The 27,010-nt window shown below is 41.3% G+C and overlaps 1 protein-coding gene across 1 annotated transcript in view; it reads left to right on the forward strand.

Annotated features, from left to right (window-relative positions):
• The window catches only part of CCDC102B (coiled-coil domain containing 102B), a 239,920-nt gene that overhangs the window by 178,112 nt on the left and 34,798 nt on the right, over positions 1 to 27,010 (forward strand). The window contains exon 7 of the mRNA XM_012725769.1: positions 14,147 to 14,317. Coding sequence (XP_012581223.1) covers positions 14,147 to 14,317 — 171 coding nt within the window. The remainder of the gene's footprint in view (positions 1 to 14,146; positions 14,318 to 27,010) is intronic.

A 27,010-nucleotide genomic window follows, 5' to 3' on the forward strand; every position in this document is an offset into this window, starting at 1 on the left:
CTTTTCATAACTACTGGATCCTGTGTAAATTAAAAACACAGCACCTGAGACAATACCAGACAGAATCAATGGGGTATGGATGACAGTGGCATTGAATTTATTGGGGGGTTACATGCCAGTCTCCTGTAACATGACAGGAATACTTGCATCATCCTGTCTTGGGGATTAGGAAAGGCTAAAATTAAATATGGTGCCAAGATGCATGGGATGTATAAAAATAAAGGAACAGTCAGTGAGGTTGGTATGGGCTGATGAGGGGTAGTGGGACAGGACACCCCCAGGACCCCAATGCCTTAGGCGCAGGGGTAGTGGGTTGAAGACCTCAGCTCCCCATTTCAGATGGTTTAAGGCGATGCTTCCTCACTAGGGTAGCAGTCACCGAGAGGCTGCCGGGTCACAATGCAGAGGGCAGACCTCTCCTGACCCGCCCGCTGCTCCCCTCAGCAGTGTATTTCAGGCCATCTGCCTGTTCTGCTCCTCACTCTGTCTACGCTGATTCCTCTCACAGCCCCTGCACCTTTGGCCTGTACCCCAGCTCTTATGGGGCTGCCTGTGGTGGGTAACCCCCAGAGACACCTTGGGCTGGGTGGGGCCTGAGGGGAGGACCAGGGGCTTGCGGCAGTTTGTGTGCTGCAAAAGCAAAGAAGTCTGAGCAGCCTTTTCCTCTGTGGGGAAGCCTTAGGCAAAACAGGGCCAGTCTGGACAGTCTGTTTCTGGGCTGTTCTGAACACTGTGTGGGGTGTGCATTCACAGCAGGAGTCGTGACGGGCCAAAAAACTGTGCGCTGTGCTGCTTCTAGGTGCATTCACCTTGATCTTTTTATGGCCTCAATTCCCCCCATAGTTTTAAAGGCGTATCTGCACTCTACGGATTAATTATAACTTGTTCAGTAGTGGACCAATCCTATTGCATTTCCCCCAACACTTAATTAACTTCTATTTTATTTATTTATAAGTACAAGCGCTGGGGTCCTGGCCAGAGGTGTGTGGGATGAGAGGACTCACCAGAGACAGTCAGGGAGCACATCAGCTGAGACACACTGCTGAGGGGAGCAGCGGGGAGCCAGGAGAGGTCTGCTGTGCCTGCAGGGCCCCCCCTGGCTGGCATCAAGGGGTCAAACTCAGGCCTTGGAGGTTTTAGCCGGAGACTTCAGCCGAAGGCTCCCAGGAGGCCCTGAAGGGTGGCTTCCTTCCTTGCTGACAGCCTGGGCTGACCCTCTTCCTGGCCCCAGAACCCCCTTTGCGGGGCACTGACAGGTGCTCTCCACGTCCTAAGTTGCCACCCCGTTCAGGAGTTTGTTAATATTTCAAGTGGCTCATTGGATATTTTTACATTTTTATGAATAGCTCAAAGCAATTACTTTTGAACATTAGATATTTTTCCTACAATGATTCTTTTGTTATATGATACAAGAAAGAACGAAGAACTCTTGAGGTATTTTGGCAAATAAACCTTCCCCAAATGTCATGAAAATGTACGTTTCCCTTCTGCAGTGTAATGGAGTTTTTATGAGGCTAAAGCCATTTAAACTACTGCTGTGTCAATTTCCTAATTATTGTTTCAGTTTTCCCTGTATCTTTCATGTCCCTTGTATGTGTTTACCTTGACTTGGATTGTGTCCTGTAGAGTTTTATGAATACTTAATATGGCTTTCTCCCTGCTGGCCTTTCTGGCCATTTCCTTATTCTCTCCTTTGCTGGACCTTGAATTCTTTCTCTCATATAAATAAAGGTAGGAGTTGTTTGGTTATTGGGTCTGTGAAACACAACCTACAAATCGATTGCATTTTAATTATTCTCTAGAATTAAGAACAAAAGCAATAACTTTATTTTGTTTTGTGCTGAAACAATTTCATCTCAAAGGGCTGCTTGGGGGGGCTTGGAAAACTGGAAAACATGATTTATCAAATGAAATTAAGCATTTTCAACAGAAGAATATTTTCTTTGCACAGCTGTAGCTTTGTTCAATTCCAGGGCATTGAGTGTGGGTAGGAGAAGGCTGGGAACTTTATTATAAAGCATAGCTCAACTGAGTACGCGCGGCTTTGAGGAAAACTGTGTGGGAGTAATATATTCCCCACTGAGTCCGAGGCAGTGATCTCTTTCTCTGCCCTACAGGGGCCCACAAGGTAGTAAAAGAACTTGTGATCCCATCTACAATGTTGGTGACTAACCATTAAGGATTTAACTTAATATTCATAGGTTCTCCAGAGACACAGTATGCTGTGTGAATACTAAAATTATATTTGTAACTTACAGTTATGGTTTCGCTGTAGCATTAATAGCCACATTTATAATTCTTTAGAAATCCTTAAATATCACACAGAGGCAGGGTGCGTATTACAGTAGATGATGTGGATCATCCCTCGTTGGAGAACTTTATTCTTTGTAGATTTAATTGGTGATTAATGGCAGCTATTAAAAGAAAATGATTCTAAATGGACATAATTTTTATTTAGCTATATCTTCAGAGATAATTTATATCAGTGCAGCAATGCACTCAAACAGTCGCAGGTGTAAAGACATATACACATAGGCTGTAAGAAGAATCTGCCTTGCGGGGGAGGCCCTGTAGTTTCTCAACAGTGGTGCCAGTTGCATTTCAATACAGATCTAGAGGTCTTATTTTTGCCAGTTTATATATTTGATTTTTTTCTTTTTACTTTTCCCTTCATTTGGCTCTCTGTCTAAAAGGAAATAATCAGCATTTAGCAGTATACCAACATCCCAGTTGCTTGCGACAGGAGCTTGGGCTCCATTTTATAGAGCTGGGTTCCGAGACACTTCCTTTTGTTGATCTTCTACAAGGTAAAGTCTTGGGGCTGACTTATGGCCTTAAGCCCAGCTCCATTTTTTTTTTTTTTTTTTTTTTTTGTTCAGAAATGTTATGTTCAAATGCAGTTTTGGTAAATTGAAATTAGTTTGACTTAAGAAAAATTGTGTTATGGTAGGTTGGTAAGGTACTATCAGATACTGTCTACCCAGTTGAAGTCCATTACCAGTTAGGCAAGTGGGTTATTCTGAGCAGGGAGAGGAGGTTTATTTTGTGATGTTTGTAGATTTCAGATTATCAGTTTTTGGAGAATTCAAACTTGGATAAGTTGCTGGGAACAGGTTTGGGATGGGAAGGTCTATCAAGGATTGCTAACCAGTGAAGAAAATATTTATATATATTTTTAAGAACATTGATCTTAAGAAATCTTCCATTAGTGACTCAACATTGTTAATATGTCTGACTCCATGTCTTCCTGACAGAACAGCTTTGAATACACACACACACACACACACACACACACACATCCCAGACACTACAAAATACCACTCACTGTCCTTGAACAAACTAGCAAGATGTACTGGCAGTTTTGGTTTGTCTTCTTGATTCAGTTTGCAATATCAATAATGTATAATTATGAAGAGCTAAGTCCTTGGCAAATAAGATGATCATGGCATGAATACACTAGAACTTACACATTGGAATGATTCTGATTCTGCATCTGAATATTCCCGTGGTCACAGAATGTCACATTTGAGAGTTGTGATTTGAAGTTGGTTGGTGATGAAAATATAGCCCAGTACATTTTTTTTTAAAGATTTATTTATTTATTCATACAGAACTGGGGTACAGGCCAGAGGCTCAGGGGCGGTGAGAGGCTTCACCATAGACAGGGTGGGGAGCAGAACAGGCAGATCGACGAAGTACACTGCTGAGGGGAGCAGCGGGCGGGTCAGGAGAGGTCTGGCTCGCCATGTGGTCTCCTCCGGGGCAGGCGGCAGGCGGGAATCGAACTCATGCGGAAGTGGCTTCAGATTCTCAGTGCTGTGCTTTAACCCGCTGCGCCACCAGGGAGGGCCCCCAGTACATTTTTATATGAGTAGAATTGCCATATTGCCTTACATTTTTCATCAGGAAAAATCTGATTACATATATCCCATACTACATGAATACATATATTCAATCATGTATTGGGTCATTCATCCTTCTAACTGTAAGAGTTTTATTAAAGAATGAGTTCAAGAACCTGTGTACCAAGCCCACACTCAGAGTGTCAGCCTGATGTCTCTTCGCCCCACCCACCCGCACCCCTTATGTCTGCTCTTGGCATGTACTAATACGAATGTCTGGAAGACACCCTCAATCCTGCTTCCGTGTATAGTAAAGTTTACTGAAATCTGCAATCTCAGTGCCTTTCTCTGTGGAATATTGCTTCCTTTCCTTTCTATGCCAAGTACCTGATTTTTCCCTCTAACTAGTGTATAGGTTCATTTCCCCCCCCTTTGGCGTTGATCATAGTACCAATTACAAAGTCAAAAGTCAGTAAACATTTGTGGAATGAGTCAGTGGGTAGAATGAAGAAGGGAGAAGAGATGAGAAGGAGCAAGGAAGATGACAGAAAGTGGGAGGGAAAGAAACAAGAATGGTGCCTACCTATGATCCTGTTGCGTTTTTTGGTTACTCTACAATATCTATGCCCTTGTCCACTTATAGCACTAACGTTCACACATTCCCCATCCATCATCGTGCTTTGACCTTCTCTTAATGGGCTCACTTTCAGTCCCAAGACTTAATTTTGAATTGGATTTGGTACAGTCCTGTGGGTAGCTTTCTTGATCAGTGATGGGCATAAGCATAGCATTTGACCCAATTTTAGTCATTTAAACATAAAGTGAAATCCTTGGAGATAATAGAATATTTTTTCACTTTTAAGACGCTCCTGAAAGAAAGTTCTTTTTCCCTGGATGTTATCATAACTGCATGGGGTTTCTAGGTAAAAATAAAGAAACACCACACACAAAAGCAAACCTCCATACTAGGCAGGGTATGTATCAAAATAGCTGTGGTATGCTCTAGTAGTAACATTAACCTTGAAAATCAAAATATATGTCAAGAACAGTTGTTTTTTTTTTTAAAGTTATTTATTTATTTATGCATACAGAGCTGGGGGACAGGCCAGAGGTGCAGGGGCAGTGAGAGGATTCACCAGAGACAGAGTGGGGAGCAGAACAGGAAGATCGACGAAGTACACTGCTGAGGGGAGCAGCGGGCGGGCCAGGAGAGGTCTGCCACGCTATGTGGTCACCTCCGGGGCAGGCGGGAATCGAACTCATGCGAAAGCGGCTTTAGATTCTCAGTGCTGGGCTTTAACCCGCTGCGCCACCAGGGAGGGCCCAAGAACAGTTTTTTATTCAACTACAAGCCCATCCAGCGACAGAAATCAAGAAGCCCAAGATGCAGATGGCTTATTTCAATACAACTGCACAGGCACTGGAGAGGGAGTGCTGGACGCTGGAGTTCAAATGCCTGGAAGTGACGAGCTTCCCTTTTCCTGAATTTTATAGCCCAGGGAAAGACACAGGTCCAAGGCAAGTTCAGCAGGATGGGGTGTGCAGTCGAACTTTTCGGAGCAGCATCAAACATTTGTGAGGAAGACACTACCAGCCTTAGCAACTCAGCAGTGTGCATGGAACACTGTCCTTGATAAGGTTATCAAGCTGTCCAGAATGCCTGTCAAGTCATTCCACCCCTGGATTTATTTTGCATGCTGAAACATGTCCTGCTGTTTTGGATGGCTTGGTTTTTTTTTTGTTTGTTTGTTTTTGTTTTGTTTTTTTCTTGTTGGTTGCAAACTGAAGTATCTCAATGGATTCAACCTCCTTGTATTTCTCCTGGCACTGGTTTCTCTGTTTCTGACCTTAACCTATTCAAGTGACACAAGTTGTTTTCCTTCTTAGAAATTCTGTGGTTTTCTCTTAATGATAGGCATAAAAGCCAAAGAAAATATTTAAAAAAAATTAGGATTTTGGTCTTTCTGCTAACACATTGATGTCTTTAGCCAGTTTCCCCCTATTAAATTCCTTCCACACATCTTCCATACTCCCCCCGCCCCCTCTATTAAACACTCTCCCACGTGCCTGTAAATAATTTCTCCCTTCCGTAAGTATCATGTCACCCCGTGTCAACAGTAACTTCTGGTCTTTCACTTTCTACTGGAATCTACTCATAAAAAATGTCAGAAGCACTAGAATCCTGCAAGTTTCTGCCCACGTTGTTTCCATACAGATAGTGTTTTCAGTCTACCCAATTCTTAAACATGACAAAATGCAATAGTACTTTATATGTAATAGTTGAATATCATTATGATTTCCTAATTTAATATTTACTCAATAATTTAAATGACAAGTACATAAAGGACATTTTTTTTTAAAGATTTATTTATTTGTGTATACAGAACTGGGGTACAGGCCAGAGGCTTAGGGGCGGCGAGAGGCTTCACTAGAGACAGAGCTGGGAACAGAACAGGCAGATCTACGAAGTACACTGCTGAGGGGAGCAGCGGGCGGCTCAGGAGAGGTCTGCCACGCCATGTGGTCACCTCCGGGGCAGGCGGGTATCGAACTTGTGCGGAAGCGGCTTTAGATTCTCAGTGCTGTGCTCTAACCCGCTGCGCCACCAGGGAGGGCCCCATAAAGGACATTTTAAACAATGAAATTGTCCTTTTAATTTATTACTGGAAAAGTCCTAATTCGGTTTTCTACCCAAAAAAAGGTTTTAAAAATGGTATTTATATTCTGGATACAGGAAAGAGATAATTAATTGGAGATAGTCAGTGACTTTAAAATATCTTTTTAGGTCATTCTAAAATTAGGATAATTGAGATTTGACAGAATTAAAATTTGGAAAGAGTAGGTTTAGTTTAAGAGCTGAAAATAATCAGTGCTCCAGAAATATTAAAAGAAGTATTGCCAAACTGGAAAAGGGACCATCCTTAGCAAATGTAATGTCTACCGGTCCGTCCGCCATTCACGTTTGTCACTCTGCAGTCGATGGACAGATCCTTTTCCTTCACGTCGTTCTCTGTTGGCTCCTTGCTGGCTTGCCCACTAATTCTACAGAAATCTCTTTTTAGTCCTTTGATTCTAGCCTATATGAAATCCAGATCACAAGCACCTTTTATAATTGGTGTCAGCATCAGTAGGAAACATTGTAAACCTCTTCCTATACTAATACATTAATCATTTATTGAGCACCTTAAGTGAGCCAGGCTCTATTCCAAGCACTCTGGGTAATCAGTGAATTCTCCAGTTAAAAAGGGAAAAAAAATCCTGTCCTTCCCTAAGCATTCACTGGTGTCTGATGTCTTACCTAGTGTGTTATGTCTGTTCTGGAGAATATTTTCATTTTGAGAATATAGAGAAAAGCTTTACTACTTTCTTTACTATATCCTTTTTATTTGCTATATAATAATTTTTCAAAAAGATTACTTAGGCATACAGAACTGGGGGACAGGCCAGAGGTGCAGGGTGTGAGCGGATTCACCAGAGACAGTGGAGAGCAGAACAGGCAGATGGACTGAAATGCACCTTCGAGGGGAGCAGCAGGGAGACAGGAGAGGTCTGCTGCACCCTGTGGGTCACTCCCTGGCCAGGGATCGGACTGCAGGGGCCGTGGACAGCCTCACAGTGCTGTGACTTTACGCCTTATCCCATGAAAAGACACTACTGCAGTAACAGTGCCCTAGCGCATTATACAGGTTTCAAGTGTTCATCATTTTAGATTCGTGTCTGTGTACATTACGTTAAAGTCACAATACTTTAATCCCCTGTCAGCTGACTGTCCACCCTCCCTTCTTTTCGGGTATTAATACATTTTTTAAAATTTATTCATACAGAACTGGGGTACAGACCAGAGATGTGGAGGGTGAGAGGATTCACCAGAGTGGGGAGCAGAACAGGCAGATCGACGAAGTCCACTGCTGAGGGGAGCAGCGGGTGGGCCAGGAGAGGTCTGCCGCGCCATGTGGATCTCCTTGGGGAAGGCGAGGATCGAACTCATGAGGGATCGAACTCATGCGGAAGTGGCTTAAGCTCAGTGCAGCGCTCTACCCCACTGCACCACCAGGGAGGGCCCTATTAATACATTTTTGGAACAGTCTTAAAGTTTGCTTTTGTCGTAGGTATTTTTCTATGTACCACATATAAGTGAAATCATATTGTTTATCATCACCTAGCTTATTTTGCTAAACATAATATCCTGGAGGCCCATTCAGCTCCAAAATGTAAATAAGAAAGTTCACAGAAATGTGACCTCTACATGGTAGGACAAGGGGCCTCGCCAGTGGCGCAGGGGTTAAGTCTCAGCACTAGGAAGCTGTCTGCAGCCACTGCAGCAGGAGTTCAAACCCAGCCAGGCCAGAGAGTGACCCACATGGCGCAGCGACCTCTCCTGTCTCCCACTGCTCCCCTCAGCAGTGGATTTTATTCAATCTGCGTCTTCTGCTCCCCACTCTGCCTCTGGTGAATCCCCTCACCCCCACACCTCTGGCCTACATGCCAGCTCTTGTGTGCACAAAACACAGCAGGAAAGGCAGGCGGGCTTGAATCCATGCAAAGGTAGGCAGCTCGCGGTTGGTTTTCCTCACGTGTAATAGGAAGGCTGCTTCTCAGGAAACGCTTCACGCCTGGGCTCGCTGTCCCTCCCTGCTCCAGCAGCCTTCATTCCGGTGTGGCCTCGGTGCTCACGCTTGTGTCAGACATCACAAACTGTTGGCTACTGCGGCTGTCGGGAGCAGACAGGGAAGGCAGAGGATGGAAGAGGCCTCATGCGACCTTTGCCTCTTAGTTTAGACAATTTCCGGAGACCGTGTTTCCTGAAACTCGTCTCTTAGACTGATGCTGTTACTATTCACCTGAGCTAATTTAAGCAATCGCCAGTCTTACAGCACAGGGATCCACTGTTAACTTATTCTTTTTACCATGGTCTAGCCACATGTTTGTGAAATGTCCCTGAGAATAACATCACTAACACTTCCCCACTGCTGTTCATCTGCGTTTCCCTACCCCAGTTCACTGGTTCATAATTTCTCATCTTGGCTCTTGTAATATATTTTTAACAGACCTCAGTTTTCCACTCGATCAGATATACCTTTGAAACTCCATTCTGTATAATTCTGTTCTTCTTCAAAAACATGACATCCTCTTCCTGATAGAGTAAATCACAAAAGTTCTAGCATATTCTTTAGAGACCACTCACTGTTTGTATTCCAGTATTCTGTTCCAAATAAATTCGAGTTCTCAATTATTTATGTCATATGATGCAATATTGGGCATGCAGTGACTACAGTATTGTGTCCTCACCTCTTCTACAGCAGTTTCTCAGTCAAGTTTCCAACACCAATTTTCACCCTGGCCTTTTGGCTGTGATATTTAATCGGGTAGGTTTGATGGACAGCCATGGGACCCTGGTGTGGAGGTGTGTTACCTAGGAAATAGAATCCGAGAGAGAGATGACAATATGCAGGAAGTGTATTGGGGGTAATTGTAGGGGAGGGGGAAGCAAGGGCGTGATGGTGCAGTGAAGTCACAACTTCAGTTAATCTCTGAGCAGCTCTGATGCTTGGAGGAACTCTGCAGCACCCCAAATGGGACAGGAAGAGCAATTCTTTTCTAATAGGGCTCTGCTCTCTCAGAAAGGGGGTATATACTTAGGGGGCAGTTCTGGACACCCAGAGAATTGACTGCCCTCAGAAACTTCTAGCCATGGGGGACGTGCATCCTCCCATCCTGAAGAAAGGCCTGGCGGGTACAGGACAGCAGCCCCCAACCACATATCCCCTGGTTAGGCAATATTCCCTGTCTTAGCCAATCATCTGATTAGTTCCTAGGACATGTCACTAAGGACAAACCTTTCAGTCATTGTTCTTTATTGCCTTGATTGGATTCCAACCTCTCAGAGATTAGGAGCACGTCTGTCTGCTTTATTTAGACAGAACAGAGTCCAGTCAGTGAATAGTAGTTGCTTAGTGGATGCCTGTCCAATGAATGAGTGATAATGTGTCAACTCCTTTGCTAACATGATGAATCACTCTATTTATCATACAAGTTATTAAATGAACTTCAAAGATGCTACTTAAGACTACCAGAATGTTGTAATTTCAAAGCTATCATGTCACCGTGTGGCATAAATATGCTTAGGAATAATATTGAATTTACTCCTACTGAAAATGTTCCTTTCATTTCTATGTTTCTTAAGGTAAGAATTAATAGATAGACTAACTTATATCTACCGTAAGAAATTGGCAGGTGACACAAGATACTTTTATAGTAACCTAGTTCGGATGAGATTGTAAGTTCTTCCGTGTATTGAAGTAGATGGATTTGGTGACCATCCAGTGGACTTGGGGCAGCTGTGACTAGTGGTATTTTTTCTGCACAATTGAAGTCCAGCAAGGCAACCGACAATGAGAAGTTACTCTTATTTGCCAAGTGTTTCCCTGTTAAATGGAGTGGGATCCCATCTTGTGAACCTCAGCTTTCTTACCTACCAGGATACTTTGATGAGGAATGTTTAAAATGACAGCTGCAGAAACTTCTCATTTTTAATGGTCTTTACAAAAATTGAACAGGAGAGAATAATGTAATAATATATTTACAATCTTGTCATTTTGTTTTTCCTTCAGATAAATATAAATTTATTTGATATTTTACCAGCAGTTTTTTGTCATTTTGTTATAAAAAATGTTTTAGTTCTGTCAGTTTGCCACACGCAAAATAAGCCTCAGAACCAGGCACTTCAGATAGGAAATTAATTTTAGGTAGCTAGCCACATTCTTACTTACAAGAGCATAAGCTAATGTGTGGGTTTCCAATCTATATACAAAAGTTAAAGCCTGCTATCAAATCCTTTACATCACTAGAAACAGGATGTCAGTATGGCAGAGACGCCAGTATTATCTTATCAAGATATCTGTATACAAACACCGCATATGCTTATTTTCGCTGTTCAGTTTCATAGCTTTGGATTACACACTGACAAATAATCTACAGCTCTGTATATTTTTACATGTTTCACTTCCAGTTGGATTTTTCCCTGTCAAAACAAAATACAAATTCTTGTCCTTATCGTTCTGTGTTTGTACCATCAAGCTGGGATCCATTTGCTTTGAAGGTCCATATGGATCTTCACTAGCCACCGAGTTCTCTTGTCAGATGCAAATCACTAGTTTTGGTCAATGAACCTGCATTTGGAAGGCTCCAAATTGGAAGGCTGGAAGCAGGAACAGGGGAAACAGACTTCGGACACCGTCATCAAACATTTGGGGGAGGTGGTTGGGGTCTGGCGCCTTTGTCCTTTACAGTAAAGTGTTTAAAGAAAGAACCCAGCAGGGGTAAGGAGGGAGGGTTCTCACAGAGGGGCTACAGCAAAGGACAGCCGCCCGCCCAGCACCTCACTTTGAGAATGATGGTGGTAACTCCTCTCTCCAGAATGTAAAATGGTGGGTGTTGGGAAATTAATGGATTAAAACATCAAAGCAGTTGGGAACCTTAGAAAGTCTGGTAACAAGACCAAAGTCAGCCAGGAGATAATTCTGATGAAATAAGATGTACAGTAGTAACGTGCAACTAGGTTTGGACATGAGCAAATTGTGTACTTTCTCTTACACTGAAAATGGAAAAATAGAGAAAAGACGAGAGAAGGAGGTGTTTATGAAGAGATTAGCATATACTAGCCCTAGTTGGCTATTACCCATCTCTCTCATCTGAGCCTGATAGATGTGTGTGTGGGGGGAGGGGAGTACACCAATAAATACCAATGAAATAATGAACATCCAGGTGCCACTGGATTTTATTAGAGTAGAAAACGAAAGTTGTCCTTTGGATGTAGACATGTCTGGTGGTGAACATGGGCTAGATTCGCTCTGAGCTCTGCCAGTCTCTGTGAGAAGTGAGATCGCCCCCTGCTGGCCCAGACTGCCATAGCGCCTCCAGACGTGTAACCAGGTATTCCAGAGCTAAAAATTATTTCACTGCTGTGTGAAGCTACCTGTACCTTTTACAACCATTTACTGGCGAGAGTGAAGCTTACTATAGCCGGCATCCATGTCCTGATGTGACGCTGAATCGGAAACACCTGGCGGGCTCATTCAAACCAAGACTGTCAGCCCTGTCCTACGTTTCTGACTCAGTGGAGCTTGAAGGAGGCTCCTGTGCTGAGGCTGCCGGCCCCGAGCTACTGGGGGATCAGCCTGTGACTGGCACACAGCAGCTCCTGGGCCTGAGAATACATTGGCCTTCCCTGAGCAAACAGCCAGACAGTAGAGTGAGAGCAGGTCTGTGCGTCCGAGGCTGACACATGGCTGGGGTGCAGTCTGGGTGGAGATGCTCTCCCTCCTTGCCTCCATTTCATCCTTCTTTGCTTTGCTTTCTTGTCTAGCGAACACCATTTGAGCCTATCTGAGTTGCTTCATGACAAAGTGTTGACTAGGAAATAGTTTGCTCTATCACGAAGGCATTTAAGTAGCTGTAACCAGGCACATTATTCCTGAGGAAAAACCATCATTTATTCTAGCTCTCCCACTTCATTTTGGACTATGTTAGTGGCAGAATCTTTTATTCGGTTTGACGGATCAAAAAGATCTTTCATTAAATGCTTCATTGTCATCCCAAATAATAGGATTGTGTTCCCAACTATGTATCTCTTTGTAAGAGGAAAAGGTATATAATTGGGTATTTGCAAATTGTATTGGGAGGAGAAGCCAGGAGAAAGCTGACTGCATTTGAAATGGGATTTGTGATGTTAACTCAGGAAAACGCTGAAGAAGCTACAAGTTGTGTTACTGCCAGGCCAGTAGGGCCCAGCCCCAGGCTGCCCGCTCCAGCTGCCATCTAATCTGTACCCTGCTGACCCCTGTGGGGGAGCGTTCGCAGTACAGTAGCAATAATTCCAGGAAACTTAGTTCACACCCAAATAGTCAGGGGTCCTGGGAGACGCTTCCTTTAGACGTTAGGGGTTGGGTGGGGTTCTGGGGGCATGGAAGCCCTCCTCCACCCCCCTTCCTGGATGGTGGCCAGCCCTGTCTTCTCTGTCCAGACCCAACCCCTTTTTGGAAGGACGAGATTGGCCATATCAAAATATGACATAAATGGAAAAGGTTTTGCCTTTGAAGCTAAATAGCTCTGAACATTTAAGGGACACCCTTTATCCTCTTTGCTTCTCTGTGAACGCTGACCTTTCCTACTTCTATGAAGTCAGTTTGTATGGACTCGATCTAACCCGAATCTGTGTCTTATTGCACTGTGGAGGAGGCAGTTTCATTTGTCTATGCAAATTGTGTACTTGCTGTGATAAAATTGATCATTTTATGATTTCATGGCTTAAGATTAAAGTGGAAAAACTTTCTTTTTCATGGTTTTTTAAAAATATCCAGTGTATTTCCAATATCCTATGGCCTTTTGTCAGACTTTTGAATCCCACATTCATTATTACTATTGCTATTATCAACAATGCTAAGATTCTATGTGCAGTTGGTCTTGTTTTCCTAAAGTCATTTAGCTACACCCATTTGATGTCACTGTATGATCTGTATGTAACCTCTTGTGACAGCCTTTTTTTCCCCCAAGAAATTAAATATCCTTGGATTTTCATAAAGTACTAACATTCTCAGAAAATAGAGATTATACTAGGGTTTTAATAAAGACATTTTCTACAATCATTCTGTTAATTTTGCACAGAATTTTCACTCCAAATGAGAAATGATAATAATTTGAGGCCAATTAATGTAACCTGTTAATTCATACCTTGCATGTTAATTATCACAAGATTGATGGGCACCCCAGCCCTTTCCTGATAGGTTCACTCTGCTGCTCGCGGGAGGGCCAGCTCCGGGCCAGACCCACCTGCTTCCAGGGCACCATTCACAGCGGGTCTGTGGCAGCTCAAAGCCTTTTTTTGGCCTGAGAAAAATGACTGAAAGCAGATGCCTGCTAATGTTAATACTTCTGCTGATTTAGCAGATAAACAGCTCTTCTTGTGCTGATTTTTATTATTTTATTCTTCATTTATGGAGATGTAGATTTCCTCCTTTGGACAACACATATAAAGACTAAATTTGCATAGCATGGAAAACAGATCATTCATTCAAGAATATAAAGAGTTGTATTGTGTTTTAGCCATTTCAGACATACACAAACACATCTTCCATTTATAGTTATATGCTAATCATAATATTTAATTGCAGAAATGTTGAGTTCCAGATGAAGAGATGCCTCTTCTGAATTCTTCCTAAAATATTTTTCTGTCAAAAGAAGTTGTCATTCTTCTGCCTTTACCAGAATAAATTACAAATAATGGAATCCCTGTTCTCTTTTGAAAGGAACCATTGGAACTTCAGCTTGCCTACCACACGCTAAGCAGACAATGCGAAGCAAAAATAGCAGAACTGAGGGAGGCGAACAACCGCATGGAGCAAAATGAAGCAGAAGTAAAGAAACTGAGATTTCAAGTGGAAGAACTCACACAGAGACTCGGCCAAAAGGAAGCTGAGGTACTTCATGGGTGATCATGTGTTGGGTACATGTAAAATAGCATTTTAGAGCAAATAGGAAGCATTCTTTTATGAACCTATGTGTTGTTTGAGAGGAAAACCTCACGTCTCAAAACAAATTTGTGAAGAGAAAAAAGTTTTCTAGACAACATGCTCATTTCTGTGGTGCAAAAAGTGTATTTTTAAGGGAGCTTTAGAGCTTACAGGATGTGTGTGTGTGTGTGTGTGTGTGTTTTGGGTGGGGGGTTGTACATGGGCTTGGTATGCTCAAAGTTTGATGGCTTGAGTTTTAAACTTCCAAGCTACATATCTGAGATAGAACATGCTGTGATTATCTGTACAAATCGCTTCTGATGACTTAAAAGAAGGTGGGCATTTGTTTTGTTTGAGTTCAACTTGCTGATTGCTTAAGGAGTTAATTTAAGAGTTTCTGGAAAGGAGAAGCTTCTGGAGGTTCTGAGCAGGAGGTGATTTCAGAAACTTCAGGTGACACAGAGGGTGTGGTGTTGTTTTTTCTTGGAAACTCCTTCTCAAATGTCCATGCTGTGGCCTCACCCCACCATGTCAATTATGGAAATGGTGTTCAGGCACCGTTTCTGCTCCAGGACAATTTTGGAGGCAAAAAGTACCAGTTCCTGGTTTGAAAGACTATTCCAGATAATACCAAACAGTTGGAAATTTTTTAAAGTTTTGTTTTTTTTCCCCCCCTCGATGGATTATTCAACAGGTACCTTTGCACAGTGTGAGATTTAACTTCTCTCACCTCACCTGGGGACGGGACTGCCGCATCGGTGAGGCCCCCACCTCATCCCCTACTGTTCAGAACTGACTTTGGGCGGGAACTTCATCTGTGATGAACTTATATACGTCCATAAAGTAATGTGTGTGAACAGTGAGGCTAACTACAAGAGAAGTCAGAAAACGAACATAGCAGACAGGCTCCAGGGACCCCTTGGAAGCTTTCATGTGATCAGCACTGTCATTCCCGAGAATGTTCGCTGTGCATATGTTGGTGGCAGGAGATGGTGAAAGCCTCTGGGTTCATGTTGGTTTTAGAAATTGCTTGAGATCTGAATCATTGACAAGGAATTGGGGAGATCACACAGGGCTGAAAGGCTAATTAATGAAGTGTTCCGCCGTGAGACCCTGACTCAGCAGTCTAGTCGTGTCATTTTAGAAATGAGCGGTGACCTTGAATGATCACGGTATTTGCCCCCCTGAGAGGAGAATTATCCTTCCGCATCAGTAACATCAGGCTTGGCTGAGGAACATGAACTTTGCCAGCACCCTGCATTGTAGGTTTCTTATCGTTATTTCACTACAGTATCTTGAGTGGGGTAAAGGGAGTAATTTACTTACCTTCCCAGAACACTGATTTCTGCAACAGAAGATGGTTTAGCTCTAATATGATTATTATCAGGAGATAGTTGATGTTGAGACCAATGAAGTGATTGTAAATTGGCTTGGGTGATTTTCCTTGGGGAGAGTTTGAAATTTTTAAATAAAGCACCGAGGGACTTGCACGGTGTGACCCTGAGGATGGTGGCACATACCGGGTGTGTGTGAGGCAAATAGTGAAATTGGGTGTATTAATCGTTGCTGTCTGTTCTTGTGGGGAGGAATGCAGGCCCAACACGAAAGCTTGGCACAATCCTGAGGTGGCTTTTTTGGCAAATGAAATCTGTGCTTTCAAACAAAATCTTGAGAGTCTGCAGTGCAATATGAAGATGTGATTGTGTAAAGCCCAGACATATGCATTGGAATACACATACAAAAGATATTCCAGTGTTCCACCTCTGAACAGCTAGTCAGTTGGTTGCTAGATGGGACTGACCCAAAGCACTGCCACCATCTCCACTGGTTTTATCATCTGGATTATTTGATTACAGTTGTCAGATCTCTGTTTTCCCCTGATTAAAGGTCATCACTGTTTCTGGTGGTTGGGAATGAAAATATTCCTCATGGAAATGGGATTTTGCATCACACAACAGTTGACATTTCCACAATCTGACTTATCATTGAGAAGCAAAGAAAATTCTGTCAGTTTCACTGCTGAGCTTTTTAATTTTATAGTAGCAGAATTCTTCAAATTGTAATTAGTTGAAATTAATGTTTAATTGGAACTGTCAAATACAAAGTTTCTAGCTCCCACAAGTCAACAGATTTTAAATAAAAGAAAATGAAATATTCATCCACTATACCATAGAGAGAACAGATATGTTGGGGCCCATCTGATAAAGCCAGGTTCTGATTAAATAAATTAATTTTTTAATTATCTTTACAAATTCTTTTTGGGGCGATAAGTTGCTTTTCTTAATTTTACAAAAGAAAAAACCCTCATTTAATATATACTTGTTCAAAGTTATATGTTCTTTTTTCAACACTGTTAAATATGGTCTGCGAATATACATTATATAGTGGCAAAGGCCTCATAACCCTACTACAGAACCAATTACACATTCACACTGAAAGCACCAAAGTAACTAATAATTGTGATGAACAAAAGCAGTGTGATGAATAATATAATGCAATAAGCAGAACTGATGGAGACAAAGTCATAGACTGAAACTGCAAGAATTCGGTTTTGTATACTTAAGAAGCAGAGTATATAAGTTACAGGCAATTATGAAGACATAGGGTAATATGCTGAGGGACAGAGAAAGGTGATTTTTCCAAAGCATATCTTAAATTTTATAAAGTACAATAATATTACACAAAGAAGAAAATGAAAGAGAATGTCAGAAGAAAATAAAAGAGAATGTCAGTTACCACACCACCATGTATGCTGTTTCTTCAAGTATATTGACTTCAAACACTTAGGTGATTTTACACATGATTGAGTCAGTGTTTGCAAATAGCGTACTCTGCTTTATGGATTATCACCTGTTTTTTTATGTGCTGTGCAGTTTTCATAGTTGGCATTTCAAAGAATAGTATATTTATTTCCTTGGGTAGAAATTTAATCAACCAGTCCTCCTTTATTGATTTAGTCATTTGAATCTTCTTAACCCAACATATCTACTATGGCTAATTTTATGTGCACCCCTTTTATCCCCCATTGAAAGTTTTCTAAGTGGAATTATTTGATTAAAGTTGAAAGGGCTGCCACCCTTGAGACTCAAATTCATAACTATGATCTCCACTGAAAACATACAATTGTGATGGCAGATTTTACCAGTAGAACACAAATAGCATAGCATGCTGTTGAAAAGAGATTCTTATTCCATTTTGGTCTGGATTTGTTAGCCTTTTAATATGAAAAACCAGTGTAAGTGTTCTAGTTTTGAGAAACATTCCAAAGATAAAATCACTTAAACAGATGGAAATAAGGTGTGTGTGTCTGTGTGTCTCACCTATGTTTCCTATTTCCTGCTTCTCAAAGACAGGTTATATCGTGGAGATGTTGACTGTTATCCAGCCCAATGTCTTAATTGCATCTTCACTGATGTAAATTAAGTTAAATCTCAAATGATTATTTATAAAGTTAAGAAGAGTTTAATTACTTGATTTACTGAGTTGTTAATTGGATTTACTTTTAATTTCAGTTTCTTCCTTTTATTGAACTCTTTCTTGTAATTCAATACTTTTGACTTATTTTCTGTTTTTTTATTGTGTGAAACCTTCAACAAATAAGAGAACTTCCAAAATATTTAGAGAATATTTTGTGCTCAAAGATATGTACATCAGTGCTAAGGAGGTACCTAGTCTCTGGATGTACATTTTTGACACACCAAGGTGCATATAGCAGCTAAAAGATAAAAGTTCTATGCTCAGGGGAAGAGACATGCTAACTTTAGAATGAAAACACATGCTTTAATAATTCATGGGTTTCTTCACCAAACTAACATTTATCAATCTCAGTACTTAGTGCCATTTTAGGTGCAAAAGGATAGAGATAAATATAGTCCCAATGTAAGAGTTAAAGTCTAAGAAGATGATGTTCTAACCTGGCTGTACAACAGAATCAATTTGGAAGGTTGAAAAAATATCTAATACTGTAGTCTTGTCTGCAGAATTCAAGCCATTTTTTATGGGCAAAGCTTGGACAGAAGAATTTATTTTAAAACTACTAAATTATTCTGACATACGTATATAGTCAAATGTCAAAATCACTGGTCTAAGGAGAAAGGGCTGACACCATTGAGACTCAAATTCATAATTACAATCTCCACTGTAAACATCTAATTATGAGAGCAGATTTTACCAGTAGGACATAAATAACTTGCTTGTTAGCAATGTAATATGCAAAATTAATGTAATAAGTCTTCTAGTTTTGAGAAACATTCCAAAGATGAAATCACTGAAACAGATGGAAATAAGATACTGTTGAGCACTGTGAGTTCACACTAAATGTGTTAGTGTTTTGCTAAATGCATTGTCGTGTGTCTTTCCACTTAGCAATTATCACCTTATTATTACAGCGTAGCTAATTCTAGTTTCACATAATAAAAGTTCCTGGTGTCAAAAAGGTGAATCTTCTCAAAAGTCTGGTATCATCAGCACTTTGATGAATGTGAGAGACACTGTTTAAACCAAAAGACATTAATTATCTAAATTAGCAGCTGGTTTTTAAACTGTTTTTATTTGGAAGGACACAGAAATTTGTTCCTGGTCCTAAATATATTTTGGTAAAAATCCTGTTCATTTACACCCTGCTAATTTTAACATTGTGAGAATGGCAACAGACCGAAATTCACATTTGTCTATGAAAAAGATGAAAAAGATGTGGTAAGTGTTTCAGTGTAACATCAAAGAGAAAGAGGCCAGTGGTGGGTTCGCACAAGGACAGAGACATTGACCCAGGATCTGAACTGACCTGTAAGAAACAACCCTTCACTTAGTATTATTGCTTCTTACTCTCCATGCTCTAAGTTAGGATGTACTTGAGTTCTCCCCTAGGAGAGGGTTTTATTGGGGGTGTCCCAACATACATATATGAAGTTAAGTCTAACAAAATGGTGGCATCACTGGCTGCCACCAAAAGAAATTCTCCATTTGCTTTTCTTTCCCACCTAAGGGCCATTTGTAATTATGTGTGTGTGTGCATGTGTGTTAGTGTCCAATTGTCTGACACCCCAGATGGAATATACAGGGCCAGAGGAGACAGTTCACTGTGTCTGACCAGTGTCTGCTTTCAGTAGATCCACTGGGGTGTCTCAGACAAAGGCGACACAGCAGCTGAAGCCTGATCCTCCGTCTCATGGCATTCTAATGTCAGTCATTCTTGACCTTAATTCCACTTTCTGTGCCTAACATGAAAGCTGCTGTTCCCTGAGGCCATTGATTTATGTTGTGCTCTTCCTCCTTCAAGGGCCATCTCCACCATGCCTCATCTCTTCCCATTCAGACAGTTGGTAGCAAACCCGACATCATGGCATGGACTCAGCTAGAACATTTGAGTTGGGTGTGAGTAGACAATATTGCCTGTGGTAAGAGCCGAGTGAAACCATCTGTGTTAACGACAGGTTGCACAGAAAGAAGTCAACCCTGGCTGTTGTCAGCTGTTCCTCTCCTACTTCTGGGGGGCATTGCACCAGTCTTTCAGTGGCGTGCATGTCCACGCTCGTGTGTGTTTCCTTTGAACGTGTGTTACTTCATTTGCTCTCCTCATTGAGCTTGAATGCCATCCTCTCAGTTCTATGAAAAATAATGGTCCCCTAGATCTCATTAGAGAAAAAAGTCAATGGAAAGCTCATGGAAAACACCTTTTGCTCTGTGGTGCTCTGGTGCGAATTTAGTGAATGTCACTTCTTTCTAGGCCCCTTCACTCCACCTAGCGAATCCATTCTCTCTACATTTACCCTTCTGCTCACCCTTACACTGTCCCCCCACTCCACCTGCAGCCATTTGAAGGAAGTTTGGATTTTTTTTTTTGCCAAGTGGGTTTTGCATGCTTGTTTTGGGTGCATTTTATGTCCACATCCCAGGGGGTCCCCACAAGGATCAGTACAGAGTGTTTGTCACAGCTGATTCTGGGGGCTTAGTCACTGGTTGGTGGACAGATCAAATCTGTGACTTTGCCTGTGTAGGTCTTTATTCTAGAGCAGGTTGGACCAGCACCTTGGAGCACCTAGAGAACAGAGAGGGAGAAGGAGATTTTATTTTTATTGAGGTAATGCTAGTTGAAGTAGTTGTTTGTGTTTAGGTAGACTAGGATTTCCCACCCCTCAAGCGTGGCCTCGGGAATGCACCACCACCAAAGAGCCCTTCATCAGTCATCTCGGTCCACTGTGCTCTCCTGACCATGCTCCATCCTCACACCCCGCCGCCTCTGGATGTCTTGGTTCTATACTCAGTTACCAAGAGTTAGTTTTTAAGCTTATGCCAAGCGAAGTATGTCAGAAAGAGAAAGGCATACTGGAGGGTGTGACTTCTAAGTGGACTATAGGAAAACAAAGCAAGGACACAGGAGGTGATTCACTTAGAAAAAAATTAATCTTTCTGATCTTTAATTATGCCTGAACAATGTTAAAAAAGCAGGGGAGAAGCAAATTCAAAGATAGTCTACCTTTGGAAATTGCACTACAGTGATAGAGTGGTCAAGATAAAGCCATAGAGTTAGATTTGGAAGTCACATGGGCTAATCGAGTCTCTCTAAAGCACCTTCATTACTTATAAAATGGAGAATCACACATGGATTACATATAATGACCACTGAAATGCATGTAGATGACTTAATGAAACCTTTGAGGGATGTGAAGAGGCACCTTAAAATAAGAAAACCTATGCATATTGACCTAAGCTGGTCTTAGGTCCTTAGAATACATAACTGCTGATTTGGATGTTCCATTATCAGACATACAATACAATCATATTCTTTGTCAAAACCTAGATCCCACAGTTTGTTAATATAAATATTGGTATATTACATGAGTATGTCAGGCTAATCTTGTAACAGTGCTGAAATTAGGTATTGTAATTTCAAGATTACAGAAGTTTGAGGTTAAAGTAAGTAAGTAAAGTGACCATTGTAAAAGAGAGGAGAGAGAACTGACATGCCAGTTCAGGTGATGAGTTAAAGCACAGTCTGTTTTTACACATTTCTTATGACTGACAGGGCAATGACCATACTTACCTGAATTTCAGCTATATACAGCTATTTTCCTCTTCAAGTGAAAACTGAAGTGAAAGTTTATTTAGGCTCTTCCATGTTGGACTGCCAAGCATTTGGACAAGATTGAGGTTCCCAATTACTGGTGAACCATCTAAAGGGCACATCTGAGAACATTCTTCCCTGCTGTAATCAAAATGTCCTCTTTATGCACAAAATCAGGATGTTTCACTAAGACTGAAATAATACAAGGGACATCTTAATGCTGAAGGGAGTAAAAATGATTGTCTTAAACATGTGATAACAGAAAATAGTGACATCTTTTGGGATCTTAAATTACACTGAAAACAAATGTTAAGGGTGGACTTAGGTTTTAGATTCAATTGTTCGCTAACTTCCTAAAATGTAACTAGCTTTCACTGATATATCAGAAATTCTCTTTAAGATGGGTCATTTAGGAGAAGACTGTTCAGTTACTTAATGCAGGGTATAGCTGTATCTAATATTAGGGAAGGAATAATCACTTGTATCTAAGCACTTGAGATGACAATAAATTATTAGATAAATCATTCCTCTATCATGTAATCTTCGAATGGAGAACACGTATGTTTTTAAAGCTCCATGTGCCTGATCTATCACTATTTGTCATTCTGCTATAGTTCAAAAGTCATGTAAAATACATACACAATTAGACAAACTTAAAGCTTTATTATTTGATGCATTTCACACGTAGTTCTATAAATGCAAAACTAAATTTATGTTGGCAATGGCACCAAGAAATACTGAACTAACATATGGTTTTCATTACTGTGGAGGAAAAATGAGTATATTTTTTGATTCAGTACGAATAAATATAGGTTAACTGTATACTTTACACATATAAATTGGTGAATCCGATCCAAGTAAAGATATCAGAATATTAATTAAAAGCATCTGGTGCATATTTTCACAGTAGATTTAGAAATATTTGGTTTCATTTGTACCCATAACATGAAGAATTTTAGGGAAAGTTCAATAAATATTTTTGGAGTATTGGATGAATGTTACACAATTCTTATAATGTTTATAAATATTTTTCTTAGATTCTATTGATCTTCTAGTCATTCATGTGACAGTATAAGTTGGGGAGCACAGTTTTATCTCCAGAGGTGCACAGAGTTCACCCACCCTCCAGCAAAGCCGCAGTACCAGATCACGCCCCTCTGTATCAATATTTGAAAATAGCATATGTTAATAAGGTAAAGAGTCCTTTAAAAACACACAGGAAAAATTATCATGCAAAAATAGTTTTGCTGTATGAAAATCTATACAAAAAATGGCTCTTCAGTAAAAATACAATTTAGTTCTTCATTGATCACCGAAGAAATCTTTGGAAATGGCAGGGAACTGCAGATAACATGGCACCATAGTTACAGTCTAAAGAGTTCCATGGTTTGAAGTTGAAATTACCATAACTCACACAAGTGTTGAAAACACACTTTTAGCAGAAGGGGAATGGAGAAGACATTCTTTTCCCTGGTAGAAAGTCATGGCGGTACAAGTGGTCTTCAGGAACCAGTGATTTATTTGTCAGAAATAGGGAATTTCAACATACTTGTAAGTATAAAAATATGGATTGTATACCTGTGTATACATTATGATTCTGTCAATTTCCACTACAAAGACGTGTTCGAATAAATGACAACTGCATAGAAAACATAATACTCTGTTAATGTAGCATGTTACTTCCTATAGATTAAAAGTATATCTAGGTCTTTGTCGTGTATGTTTGTCACCTTATCAAGTGTCTCAGAACAAAGTAGAAATATGAACAATGAACAAAGCTGTTGTAATTCGGGAAATCTGGTTGTGTGTTATGATGTCCCCTGTAGTTCTTGTGGTCAAATTCCAAGTGCTCAGAGCAGATTGGCTAGGCAGGGAGGGCCCGGATGCGGTGGCCTGGATCTGAGCTTGCCCAAGTCACTCCTGTGTGTGACCACTGGTCCCGGAAGACAGGAATGAAATATCCTGGAGCCAGGAGGCAGGCAAATGGAGAACAGATGTGTGAGGTGGTCCTGGAGGGCGGGTGGAGAAAACTTCAGCTCTGTAAGATGGCGCCTTCTTATTGATGGAGCAGAAACTACCTCGCTGCAAGCAACCACCACAGACAGCAGAAAAGGGGGAAGGCAAGTCCTAGCCGTGGCATTGAAAACTGGCACGCTGAATTTAGAGGTGAAAAATACTAATAAAGACACATTCTAACAGTGTGATTAAGATGCAGCAACTTAGATTGTCTACATCTGTACATGCATTTTTTAAAAAAAGAAATACTAGAGTCAGACAAAGGCAGTCTTAGAAATGGTCAAAGCAGAACAGCAGGTGCCTGGAAAGCAAAAAGACCAGTGTTGGCTAGGAAATTAGATGGAGGTAACTTGATCCAGGGCTGGAGGAAAAGTGCCACGAGAGACTCCACCACCTGTATTAAGGCCAAGAAAGAATGTTGCTGTTAGAAGCATTTACTGCTGTGACGGGTGGGGATGATGAGAGCACGCGAGCTTCTGACCGTCTGTGTGCTGTTCTGCTTCTGGCTTTGCCCGAAGACCCGCCGTCTACAGTCTCACTATAGTCACGCTTCTAATTAAAAAGCAGACAATGCCGCCTGTTTGTTGAAGGCTATAATAACAAAGCAAACCTGTCGGAGACCAGCTCCAACTTTTGAGGTGTCTGGAGGCAGCACAGGCAGGACCCTAAGATGGGAAGGTGTCGGGGAGCGGGCGCGAGGAAGACACTGGAGTCAGGATAGGGTGCAAGTCTTCCTGCCATTCCCTCAGCAGGTCTTTATTTATACTGCGTAACAAGTAGTTGATTGCAATAATGCATAGGGTACGTGAATGAGACATCGCCATAAAACGTTCTCAAGGACAAGGGGAACAAAGCATTTTTCTCTTAACAAATTATGGTATACTAGATTATACGTTTTTGTGATAATTGTCATGTGTACAGCTGTCTAGTTATCACTCAAAGGAAGAGGGGTCTGGGAAAGGGTGAGCTGGTTAGCAAAAGGTTGTTAGGGGTCTTGAGGTAGTAATAAATTGTGTTAGCAGGGTTATCAGTGATTGTCTAAAGAAAGGCTAGTGGCTAATTTAAGGCTAGTGGAGAGTAGTTAGTGCTTGTTTTGAAAAGGAGTAAATTAAGAAAGTTGTACAGTTGTGTATCAAACAACACCTGTGTAGTCAAGGTTAAAATTAGTCCATGAGTCCTTATGCCGTGGGAGCCTTATCTGAGGTTTGCTTTTTTTATTTAAAGAGACCAAGGAAGCTTCCCAGGAGTTTTTATGTCCTGGGGTCTTATCTCTCCTGGGGCTTGCCTTCTGTCTCAGGAGACAGAGGAATTTCTCCTCCTGGGGCAGCTTGCCTGAACCAGGCAGCAGCCTTATGCTGCTAAGACAATCCAGTTGTGAACTGATGGTTGCTCAGAATATTTTGATATTATGATTATACAAAAAAGGGAGGCCATAACATAAGTTAGCAGTGGAAAGTCTGATTTTTCAGAGCTTATCCCTATCTACCCAGAATCTGTCAGACGATAGATGTTGCATAGTTTGTGTCACAAACCCAAATTCTTTTAAAGAACCAGATTGGCATCAGAATGGAAAAGTCCAAATCTGTCATTATTTGGTGATAATGTATTTATTTGGAAGAAACCATTTTAAAATACATATTTTTAACTGTAACTTTTTAGGATCCCATCAGGTATTGTCAAAATAGTGCACCTACCACCAAATCACCCATAGCCCCCAGCCAGAATCCTTCTGTCTTTGTTCTTACCCCGGTCTCATCACCTCCCTGCTCTGATTACTTCAGTTCTGTAGTTAAGTGAGTTTCTTCCAGTTCTGTAGGTCTGTAGCACCAGTTAGTTTTTAAGCTTGTCCTTATCTGACTCAATTTCGATTCTCTGTATTCCACATGTAAGTGACAACATCTAGTCTTCCAGCTAATCTTATTGAGCATGATCCCTTTCGGCTCCACCATGTGCCTGTGAATGGCGTGAGTTCTTCCTTTTTGATTGCTGAGTACTGTGCCACTGTGTAGCTGTACCCCATTTTGTTGATCTGCTCATCAGTTTGGGCACAATGTTTCCATAGTTTGGCTATTGGAAATGTACTGAAATCAATACAGGAGTGCAAGTCCCCCCCCCTTTTTAAGGTTTATTTATGCAAACAGAACTGGGGTACAGGCCATAGGTGCAAGGGCAGTGAGAGGATTCCCCAGAGACATAGTGGGGAGCAGAACAGGCAGATCAAGGAAGTTCACTGCTGAGGGGAGCAGCGGACGGGACAGGAGAGGTCTGCTGAGCCCTGTGGGTCACCTCCAGGGCCAGGGACTGAACTCAAAATGCAGCGACCGGGGGCTCACTTGCAGTGCTGAGTCCTAACCCATTGTGCCACCAGGGAGGACCCTTCTTTCTAATTAGTTTTTTGAATGTTTCAGGAAGAGGCCCAGACGTAGCATGATTGGATGGACTCTTTCAGCCTCATGGCTTCTGATACCACTTGTGTGTAGATAACTCTCAAATGTAAATAATTCAATCTGCTGTTCTAGCTATTCCATCATTCAGGCAAAAATTGATTCATCTTTGACTTCCTGTTCTTCCTTACCCCATATCACATCAATGCTTCCATGCTTTAAATCTTAGGGCCACTTACCGTCAACCTTGTGAGTGTGGATCTTCCCAAGACACCTTCATCTTTGTGTGTTCCATCCTACTGCAAGATGTCAACAGAGGACAATAGGGTGGGTTGGGAGGGGGTCCCCAAGAGCTCTTTACTGTCCCCTATGTTTGTCCATAAACCTAAAAGCTGCTCTAGAAAGTAGTCTATTAAAAATCCCTAACATTTTTCACAGGGGTAAACATTCTCACATGCTAAATTTGTAGTCAATTCATCTCCTTTAGTGTCATAGCATTTAACTTCAGTAACTGTACTACCAAGCTATATTCCCTTATAAGTGCTAAGTAAACACAATTAAATTCTTTTCAGCATATTATCTGTAAGAAAAACATGGTGTTCATTGGGGGTGGGGGGAAGCCTCCATTTAAGTAAGAAGCCTTCACAAGGGGAAGTATAATTGCATTTCTAAACTTAGCTGAATGGGAAGCACAAGAAGTAGATCTGCCTTGAAAGAGTAAGCGCTGGCAGATCGCCATGCCAGTTTCTTACAAAATGTCCTGAATGACAGGGGGAGCAGTGGCTGGGGACATTCCAGATCATGGTTCCAACCTAATGTAACATTTCTCCGATGTACCCAGTAAACTAGAATTTTCTTTGTTCCATAAAACATCCAGGGAAATTTGAGCCTGCATGTATGCAAGATTAAAAAAAATCACAGCATCTAGAACTGCATTATCTTTGGTGCACCATGTAGTCACGGAAAGTCTTATGTGGGTCTCTTTCTGCCTGGAGTGTGTTAACTTGATGTCTAATGTGTAGAAGAAATCTGGGTATGTTTTAAAAACATTGCCAGTGGCATTCAGGAATTTTTCCAATCCATTTCATTTATATACATCTGAGACATTTGTTTGCTTTTATTTATGTCATATAGTTTTGGGTTTTTTCTGGGAACTGAACATAATAGAACTTGTGCACCATGAATGGAAGAAATCCC

This window comes from Condylura cristata, unplaced genomic scaffold (genome assembly GCF_000260355.1).
Source record: "Condylura cristata isolate star-nosed mole 26May11 unplaced genomic scaffold, ConCri1.0 scaffold00016, whole genome shotgun sequence".
Classification (NCBI taxonomy): domain Eukaryota; kingdom Metazoa; phylum Chordata; class Mammalia; order Eulipotyphla; family Talpidae; genus Condylura; species Condylura cristata.